This window comes from Arachis hypogaea, chromosome 15 (genome assembly GCF_003086295.3).
Source record: "Arachis hypogaea cultivar Tifrunner chromosome 15, arahy.Tifrunner.gnm2.J5K5, whole genome shotgun sequence".
NCBI classification, from domain to species: Eukaryota; Viridiplantae; Streptophyta; class Magnoliopsida; order Fabales; family Fabaceae; genus Arachis; species Arachis hypogaea.
The window spans coordinates 149,384,606-149,395,150 of NC_092050.1; the positions used below are offsets into that span (position 1 = coordinate 149,384,606).

The window sequence follows — 10,545 nt, forward strand, 5'->3', positions numbered from 1 at the left end:
CAATTTGTCTCAATTATGAAGGAGAGAAACCCACGTGGACAAGTTACTGACACATCAGCAAGTGACCTGCTTGGAACCGGTTGCAGGGACTGGAACGTACATATATTAAAGTAGATAGGGACCAATTTGGGTTTTTAGATTTCTTAGGGGGTGGGAAGTCCATCAGGCAAATGGTTAGGGACCGGAAAGGGCATTTACTCTTTTTAATTCTTTTTCTTCTTCTTCTTCTCAGAAATTCAGATAAAAGGACAAAACATTATTATTTTAATTTTTATTTAAACATTTAAAAGTAGTGTCTATATGTGACTGCAAACAAATTTAAGGAGAAATTACTTAAATAAAATAACTTTTTAATATTATTTATTTATAATTTTTTAAAAGATGTATTTTTTTTAATTTTGTTTTAATTTTATATAAGTTGTTAAAAGCACCAGCGGATTCAAAATTTATACGTAAACTATGAGATCTTATTATGATTTTACATACAAATTGAAATAGAATATATATAAACTGCTATAATATTTTACACATTATAAAATTATTACTAGAAGAAATAATTTTATAATATGATATTAAGCTTTTTATGATCTAAAGATTTAAAGTTTAGTTAGCATCAAGAAAAAAAAATCAATACTAGACAAATTGTTGGAAAATATAGCATAAGTTCATTGTACTAGTTAGTAGTAGATCCTATACAATTTAGTTAGAAGTTGTTACGGATGATTAGTCTAACTGGCTAGATGATTAAGTTAATTCATTGATATAGTTAGTTCTAAACCATTCTGCAAGTTCTCAATTTCTGAACTTGGAACTCATCTTATTCTCTTTTTCCTCTTCAATTTACCAGCTGGTTCTAAGTTTTTATATAGTGCAGTGGGTGTTTTTTCCACTTGTTCTCTTTCATCTTCTCCGATTCACTCACACGACAGCGTTGATGAGAGTGCTTTGCTTCGGTTCCATTGAAGTGTCGACTCCGATCACGAGTTTACACGGATTGAAGGGAGGTGCTCGTTTTTGTTGAGTCTCAAGGGGATTAGCGTCTTTGTCCTATTTTCAATTTCTCTTGCGCACGATTCCTAGTTCGTGGAACTTGCTTTCACAACATTTTGTCCGATTTTGACTGCTTTGCTGAAAGAATGGTTGATCCACACGCTCCTTGCTCCGATTTGGAAAATCCTGGATTCTCCACCGCTGAATCTTAGAATTTCATGCTGATGATGCATCACTTTTTGACTATGCAATCTCAATTTTCTCCTTCCGTCAGATCCAACTCCAATCTCAATTAGGATCCTTCTAGTCAATTTTTTTCATGCGAGTGAAAATCCTGGTATCTCACTCACTTCCATTCCCCTGAACAATCACAAATTATCATTCTTGGTCTCGTTCTGTGACAATTTTTCTAAAGACGAAGAACAAATTTCTATTTGTGAATGGTTCTCTTCCCAAACCTAATAAGAATGACCCTACTTTTGAGGCTTGGGAATGTTGTAATTCTTGTATGCTTTCCTAGCTTCATGCTTCTCTTATTTCTAAGATTTTCGGTTGTGTGTTGTGGTGCAATGTTGTCGCGGATCTTTGGCGAGATTTAAGTCATCAATTTTACAAGAATGCACAAAATGAAAAATGGATACCAGAATGCATTTTTTCTTAATCTATGTAAACTGCGACAGGAGTCCCGCGGTTTATGAATACACGTAATCCGCTATAGGGGTGTCGCGGATTACGTGCAACTAAAAATGAGCATAAACCGCGACAGGGGTGTCGCGGTTTACGTGTTGGCATAGAATGTGCATAAACCACGAGAGGGGTGTAGCGGTTTATGCATTAGTAAACAATTTATATAAACATAAAACAAAGTGTGTGGTTAATAAAAAAAATACGCTACATACACCTAATTCAATGGAAATAAACTAAGTACAAACACATATAATAGAAAAGTACATGGTAAATCCGACATACATAGGTATCATCAATGAAACCATAAAATAGTAAGCTACGACTCCTGCCTGTCCTCATCCTCGTCGTCAGAGTCATGTCCAAATGCGCCCAGGAGATGCGACCATGTACCACATTGGGCGGTCCGTCTCACTCTGGCGGGCCTCTGGCGCTGCTGTGCTGGAGGATCGACCGGCATGCCCACGCCATATGCAGATGCAGGCGTCCCTCCCATGCCCAACGAACTGTCATACGGACTGCCAGTAGGCTCATTAAGTTCTACATGTAGCTGCGGGTGGAATCCATGAGGGTCAGACATCTGCGGCTGGTACCGCTGTATATCATCCATATCTGGGTGGTACCCATGCGCAACGTTCATCTGGGGTTGGGTCTCAGGCACCTGATCCTGTGCGGTCTACTGCTGAAAATACGGAGGATCGTCATCCCGGATGAAATCTGCAAAGTCAGAATAGAATTGTGAACTCCCAACCTCGTGGTCCATATCCATCGTGAAAGTAGACCCGCTAGGTCATCATACATCTGGCCATGGATGTCATGGTATATCTAGGAGCTCGAAACATGTGTAAGAGGAACCTCCTGGGTCTCCGCCCCTGCATGCCCAGTGAGTCTATCACCAGGACTAGTAGATGTGCCCCCTGCTAAACCACCCCGACGTTGAGGATGGCCACGCCGAACAGGGTGATCAGCATGTCCGACTCCGTCGTCACTGGATCTATCATCCTGAATCATGTCATCCAGCCATCGCCACTCTTGGTCTGTAGCCCTGGTACCCACGAGTCGCCGCCGCTCCACGCACCTGTTGTCTGGAACGTCTGGCATGGGTACCCTAGAAGGAGCCTGTGACGACCCTCTCTGAACAAAATCCTGGGATATCTCCTCAGCCCTAGGATCGGCAATCAAGAAATCTGGCGACATAAACCTAAGAGACACTCTGTACCACCATCGCAAAAAGTCTGCGGATGCCTCGGGATCAGGCACTCGGGGGATACTTAGGACAGCATCAAACATGTTCTTCCAACTAAGGTTCCATACCTGGTAGTAGCTCGGGAACTATCTCTCCCCACCCTCCCATCCTTGGCATGGAGCCAATCAATATTCGAGGCCGGCTCAGGCTCGTGCTGAACACCACCCAGCTGTGGCAGCACCCTATCCACCTGGTGCCACTCAATGATGGCGAAGTATATCAAGCAAGTACATGCACACCATAACCGACTGTGCTCCTCTGTGCATATATGCGTACGGTCTCCTTCGTAGCATCATCTGGCAGCACCCTAAACCTCTCATGAAAGCAGGTGAAGTGGATTGTATACTGCTTCACCTTATTCTATGGTGGAAGCTCGCCAAACAGTTCCTCAAACCACTCCCATGCCGGTTTTCCTTCTTCCATAAACTTCTCAAAATCAGTAAGGCACTCGGATACCGGTAAACCATCCATGGGCAGCCCAAACTGGTATACTACATCCTGCAGCGTGATAGTGCATTCTCCAAAGGGCATATGAAAGGTATGCATCTCAGGACGCCACCTCTCAATGAAAGCACTAACTAAGGGCTCATCCAACCAAAACTACCTGGTGTTGAGCCTCGCCAGGTGGTACAAACCGGCCCTTTCCAGATATGGAACGATCCTGTCATACAGAGGCATGTTCTGCTGCCTCCGGACACTATATATACACCTAGTCGCCTGGAGCATGTCACAGAATACACCAAACATATAAAAAACCCAACAGTAATAATTTATAGTCATCAACCACATAACTACAATTTTAAAGTTTAAACTGACATACACTTCCTATTTTCTAATCACAAAATTCAATGAAAGATATAAACGATTGAAATAATAATTTAAATACTACATTGTATGATTTAAAATAATAATTTAAATCTAAATTTAAATAAATTAACTAACAATTACGAAACTAAAAATAACCAAAACACCAAAAAATACGAAAAATATTATACAACATACATTAACTAAAAATAACCAAACTAACCTCTTTGTTTATGCTCCCAACAATGTTCGCAACGCCGTTTAGCCTGTATAGACTGCGTGCCTCCGCCATGGTCCCGGCTCCGATCTCAACTCAACTCAACCACTTCTCTCTCTTTTTCTTTTTCTAGAAAACCACTACTTCTCTCTCTAGAAATCTTTCTTTTCCAACACAAATGTAATCCGCGAGACCCCTTCAGCGTATTTATACTAATGCATAAACCGCTACACCCCTCTCGCGGTTTATGCACATTCTACGCCAACATGTAAACCGCGACACCCCGTCGCGGTTTATGCTCATTTTTAGTTGCACGTAATCTGCGACACCCAATAGCGGATTACGTGTATTCGTAAACTGCGGGACCCCCTGTCGCGATTTACATAGATTAGGAAAAAAATGCATTTTGGTATCCATTTTCCATTTTGTGCATTCTGGTAAAATTAGTTTTCATATTATTTAATATGATAAATTGCCCAAAAATTGATTGCACTTGAACTTTTACTATTTAAAATATAATATCTTTAAAATACTATTTTCGTTGAACTAAATTAAAAATTTAATTAATTTACAAATTAATATTTTTTTTATAAATATAGTTTAATAAAGATGAAGATTAATATATAATTATTTTTATATGATGTTAATAGTTAAAAATTATTAGATGATAATCTAGCTAGGCAAATATTAAATTATCTAAACATAAATACTTTTTTCGGCTCATGACTTTTTACCCAAAAGATGACACACACGAAGATTAAGGTATGTGTCGTTTTTCGGATAAAGGGTCAGGAGAGAAAAGAGTATTTATCTATTATCTAAAAATTTTTAAATATCAATTTTATATAAAAATAACTGTATGTAAATTTTCACTTTAACAAAAATGTATTTGATTTGAATGGATAATTTTGCCCTTTGTATTCCTTTATTTGTAATACAACTTACCACTACTACGACGACCATTAATTATAAGACGGTTGCTATTAATTATTGATGAGAGAGAAAACAGGTTAGAGTTCACCCTTAACAGGTTAGACTTATAATAAATAATTCTGAAACTTAATTTGATTTAAAATTTGTTAGGAATTTTGATAATTTAAAAAAATACAAAATAAATAAATACAATTAAATAAAATTAAAGATATTAAATATATAAAAAATGAAGATATATACATGTAGTTAAAGAAATAAGTAGAATAGTAAATAAAAGACTTTAAATAAAATAAAAGATACAAGATCAAGTCCTTGTTATTATACTTTTTAGTACAATAAAATTATATATTTATTGGTCTAAAATGGTGAAAATGGACCTTCTCAATGGTTAAAAAAAATTAAGAGTGTAAAGTGTGATCTTTAATCCTTCATTGTTCTTTTTTTTTATATTTATTTTTAGTTTTATTTATAAAATTAATGGTGAGAGATCACATTTTATTTTTTTAATTGTTAAAAAAAATTGAGAAGATACATTTTTCAAAATGGCCTATCAAACTATTTTCATAAGCTTGAATTTGACATATGAAAAATTTTGAACTTTTAAAATTATTTGGATCTCAAACTATTTTTTGTGGGCCAAACACAAACTTCTCCCAAATTATTTTTAAACCGTTCTCTTTTATATTAATATATCTAAAGAATAAAAATATATTTTTAAAATTTTTAACGCATTAAATCATCTAAAAAAAGTTGCAGCTGCACTCCTAAATTCACAAGAGATTGTGTGTATATGTTTGTGGGATAAGAGAAGTGGTAAGAAAGTTGTCCTTATAGAAATTAAAAACCGATTAACCAAATTTCATCAAAGCACCAGTGGTCTAGTGGTAGAATAGTACCCTGCCACGGTACAGACCCGGGTTCGATTCCCGGCTGGTGCAATGTGTGTTGAGAGCGGTGATGTAATCCAAACTCTGTGTTGGATAGGGTCCTTCACGTTCTGATCCTAATGGATGAACTCAAGTGCCGTCTGAGCTCTTGTCTTTTTTACTATTTTGAAAAGGTTCTCCATACATGTTGTTTAAATGAATATTTTCTCTAAATATTTTATTACATGATGAATTTCTCGGAATAATACAAGTTCGCTTGCAATACATTTGGTTGTAACTACCTCTAACTTACTAATTCTTCAAGAGTACTATATTTATATATATAAGTAATTATCCACATTCGAGAGACAAATCTACCAACAAGTACCTGCGTGCGTTATTTCATGTGCCAAATAATTTCGTTGTGATTAGTTTATTCACTCTAAAATAAACTGAAACGACGCCGTTTAACTTTATCTTTTTTCTTGTTACTTGTTTGGGTTCAGTGAAGTGAAACGCTGTGAAGAAGGGAAAAAAATGGCTTCTTCTTCTTCTTCGATGTGCGCTTCTTACTCTTCAGTAATCTCGAGACCTTTTTATAATTCTCAACCGCAATTCGCGTTCTTCCGTACCGGGAAACTCGGTTCGGTTCCCGATTCGGGTGGGCGGTTCAGGTGTATGGCTGGTCAAACCGGATTCTTCACGAAGCTTGGGAGGCTAATAAAGGAGAAGGCGAAGAGCGACGTTGAGAAGATATTCTCCGGCGGGTTCACGAAGACGCGGAAAAACCTCGCCGTCATCGACGAGCTTCTTCTCTATTGGAATCTCTCCGACACCGATCGAGTACTCGACGAGCTCGAAGAGGTTTAGCTTCTTACGAAATTGAAAAGCTCCTAAAATAATAAAATGCGTAATGTAATGTTATTTGAAAAAGAAAATGGTTTTTTATTATTTACTATTTAAGTTTATGATTTGATGTGTTCATTTTGTGTTCAGGCTCTTTTGGTGTCTGATTTTGGACCAAAAATCACTATTAAGATAGTGGAGAATTTGCGTGAGGATATATTGTCAGGGAAGCTCAAATCAGGCACTGAGATAAAGGTATCATTTCAATCAGCACACACACTCTGATAGAAGAAAATCCTTGCACTTTGATCATTTTATCTATATTACTTAATATACCAGGGAATTTCAAATTTTGTGACATGAAATATGTTATGCATGGATTTGAATGGCTTTAGGAAGCACTGAAACAGAATGTCTTGGATTTGTTGACGACTAAGGTGAGTAAAACTGAACTTCAACTTGGATTCAGGTGAGAGGGCTATTTAACTTTTGATTTTGACATTGTTATGAGACAGCAATTTTTATTAGTTGCCAATTTTGTGCTTTATATTGGATTAATTTGTTATCTTCAGGAAGCCAGCTGTAATAATGATAGTTGGTGTTAATGGTGGTGGAAAGACAACATCTCTGGGTAAGAAAAAGACTTAAGAAATTGACCCTATTATTTGCCTTGTAATGAAACCAAAAATTGCTATGAAACACAATTTTCTTTTATCTTTCTCTCCTATGAACAAACTTATAATCTAAGTTTATTGTGTTTGGTGAGGTTGGAAAAATATTAAACTTTTATGGCATAGAGTAACTAATAGGTTAAAGTTTGGTCGTTGATGCTGTTATAGTGTAACTAGTGCTTAAAAACTCCAATTCTTTTAAGATATGAAGCAGAGGCAAACAGTTTAGAAATTTAAAAGCATGCGAACATGACAGCTCTTTCATGCAGGAAAGCTGGCGTATAGACTGAAGAAAGAAGGGGCAAAGGTTAGATTATGTTACTTGAGTTTGGTTTATGCCATGACTACTTAGGATATGATGGTTAATGCTGGTTTTCTGTTTGTATCTTTAAAAATCAACCAGATACTGATGGCTGCTGGTGATACATTTAGAGCAGCTGCTGGTGATCAGCTAGAGATATGGGCTGAAAGGACTGATTGTGAGATTGTTAGGGCTGAATCAGAGAAAGCCAAAGCATCATCAGGTACAAATGAAGTTAGAGTTCACTCAATTACCACCAGATCTTCTGTTCATTCTTTTTCACATAACTTCATTTCTTACTTTATTTGATTTTATTCTTTAAAAAATTCGATTAAATTTGTTTTAGTCTTTATTGTTATATCTATAGTTGTTACTATATTGTATTACTTGCAGTGCTTACACAAGCTGTGAAAAAGGGAAAAGAACTAGGTTTCGATATTGTTTTATGCGATACATCTGGACGTAAGTGCGAAATTTTACAGATAGCTATTTTGTATTTTCATGAACTACTTTATTGTTTGTAATACTAACGCTGCTGATCACTTTGAATTGTCAGGTTTACACACTAATTACAGCCTAATGGAAGAATTGATTTCTTGTAAAAAGGCAGTGAGCAAAGTCGTTGCTGGTGCCCCTAATGTAAGTCCAAGTTTTTGGCAGTTACTTTTTGCTCTTTTTACACGCATTTTACTTCTGGTGATAGATGTACTTATGATTTGAAAGTGATTTCCCAAGTTTTATTCATATGAGGCTCTGAGGGGTAAGCTTTTAGACTTCCAGACAGAATTTGATGAGCCATTATAGTACTTACAATCTTTGTTAATGTACGAAAACTCTCTATATCTGTATTTTCTTACAATCTGTTCATCTAAATGACTTCTTTATCCCTGTTCAACAAGATTGTGCGCTTTTGACATTTTTAATTCCTCATGGGCTGACACTAACAATAACTTCTTTCTTACCTGAGTTGGCATTGATGATGTCTGCAGGAGATCCTACTGGTTCTGGATGGAACTACAGGTTTGAATATGCTGCCACAGGCAAGAGAGTTCAATGAGGTAAACACTAGTTTATGTTTTGAATTGGATTTTTGTCTGACCAGTTCGAAGTTCTACTAATAGGAATAATAAACTTCATTCTGTCCCTTCCCGTGCTTACATCTTTTATCAAACCGTGACCCAATGAATTGTCTATCACATATTAGTTTTTTAGGGTGTAGTGTGATTATTGCCCCTTAATATTTCCAAATCAATTCGATGTTAGTTGTTACCTAAACTGTTTCAACACTAAAACCTCCAAAGTGCAGGTTGTAGGTGTTACGGGTTTAATTTTGACCAAGCTGGATGGTTCTGCAAGAGGCGGCTGTGTGGTATTCTCTTCATTTCATCTTACTGATCTCTACTATTTTAGGGCTCAACAAATCTAATATTATTTATTTTTGCTGGGGCGATCATGTTGAAATTGTAAGACACTGATATCTGTTGTCAGGTCAGTGTTGTTGATGAGCTTGGAATCCCTGTTAAATTTGTGGGTGTTGGTGAACGTGTAGAAGACCTTCAACCCTTTGATGCAGAGGCCTTTGTCAATGCCATCTTTTCGTAAACCAATGTTAGGTTATGTTAATATGGTATGCGGATTATGATTTGTTCTCGTCATTCCTTTCAAAATTGAAATTGAAATTTTTTGCAAATTTGTCATGGTATAACTGGAATTACACGCATTTTGAAAGTACAGAAAATGGCTAAAAAACTGTCCAAGACATGTCTCTTGTATATCTCTATTTAAGCTTTTGTTTATATCAGTTATCCAAACATACTTTTTACCCCAGCTTCTCTTTCTCTTCTATGGACAGTAATAAAATGCTACCTTGAAAATGTAGAACTCTATGAAAAATGAAATATTAGCATTTTAGTTAAACCAGAAGCACTTTGAATTGTAGCCTTGTGCTTGTAGGACATTTTCTTGCTTGTATTGGCTATTTCAATTTACTTTTCCATACCATTGTTGTATATGTTCTGCTTCAAGATCATTTATTAGCAGAAAAGCTTGGCATGGATATGAAGAGCCAATACCAGGTCATAGGAAAGACTGGCAGTGAAGCCATGCTTAGGAGAGGGAAGGCAATCAAGGCATTACAAAACTGTGTAAATGATTTTGTGGTGCAGAGACGATATTGCTTTTGATGCACGTTAGGGTGTATAGAAACATTTTTCATTCTCTGTGGCTCAGTTTTTGACAACACAAAGGTGTTTATATGATGTGCATGTAAACATGTGCCCCATTGTTTGTAATATATCTGTTTGATTAATGATATGTTTTTCTTGCTTAGATTTCTCAGGTTTTTCAGTTTCAACCATCATCAATTCATCATCTATGCAAATTTGCACTTGTAAAGGAAATTTACCCATAATAATTATCTAAAAGGTTTGGTTTTTGCCTTTTTGGTAACGTTCATACATTACTGAATGGTAAGTAAAATATTACTACATGAATGATGTGGGTGTTATTTAAAATTTATTTAAAAAGTTAATATAAATTTTAAAAACTATTGATATGATTAGAATGGTCTTTACAATGACGTGCTTACATCTCAGTTAATAACAAAGTTAAAAACTTTATAATACAAAATTTTATGTGTAATACACTACTACTCTAGGTTGCCACATCATATGTTTGACAATATTTCATATTTGTTTTGTAAATTATCACTAAAAGAGGATAACCCCATTGGAATTAACAGAGGGAAGTAGAACATTATGAATAGGCTAATTCATCTTAAGAATTTTGGTATGACAATCAATATGAATCTAGAGCCACTTGCATCTGAAAGCTATATGTTCATAATCATAGACTAGAAGCTGGCATGTTATAGTAGGTAGAATGACAAATATAGACAGAATTTTCAGTTTTCTTGAGCTTGAAGTCAAGTGCAACTACAGTCAAATTTCTTCCACTCTTCACCACTGAAGCATTAGCTACCACTGCTT

General features: G+C 36.0%; 1 protein-coding gene and 1 non-coding gene across 10 annotated transcripts; both read left to right on the forward strand.

Annotated features, from left to right (window-relative positions):
• Positions 1 to 5,741: 5,741 nt before the first annotated feature.
• TRNAG-GCC (transfer RNA glycine (anticodon GCC)) lies at positions 5,742 to 5,812 on the forward strand. The gene has a single exon. It is a non-coding gene; the product is annotated as a tRNA-Gly (tRNA).
• A 55-nt stretch (positions 5,813 to 5,867) lies between these two features.
• LOC112751249 (cell division protein FtsY homolog, chloroplastic) lies at positions 5,868 to 9,888 on the forward strand. 9 transcript variants are annotated; one of them, XM_072217213.1, is made up of 13 exons: positions 5,868 to 5,934; positions 6,247 to 6,604; positions 6,737 to 6,841; positions 6,982 to 7,055; positions 7,159 to 7,217; positions 7,527 to 7,564; positions 7,661 to 7,781; positions 7,952 to 8,020; positions 8,115 to 8,197; positions 8,548 to 8,616; positions 8,865 to 8,927; positions 9,047 to 9,185; positions 9,584 to 9,888. In XM_072217213.1, exons 2-12 carry the CDS (start codon positions 6,278 to 6,280, stop codon positions 9,158 to 9,160), a joined length of 1,122 nt encoding a protein of 373 aa, XP_072073314.1. In that variant the 5' UTR covers positions 5,868 to 5,934; positions 6,247 to 6,277; the 3' UTR covers positions 9,161 to 9,185; positions 9,584 to 9,888. The 9 variants fall into 9 exon arrangements, with proteins under 9 accessions (XP_072073314.1, XP_072073318.1, XP_072073316.1 ...); XM_072217217.1 differs by having other exon boundaries at positions 9,596 to 9,888; XM_072217215.1 differs by having other exon boundaries at positions 9,599 to 9,888.
• The last annotated feature ends 657 nt before the right edge of the window (positions 9,889 to 10,545 follow it).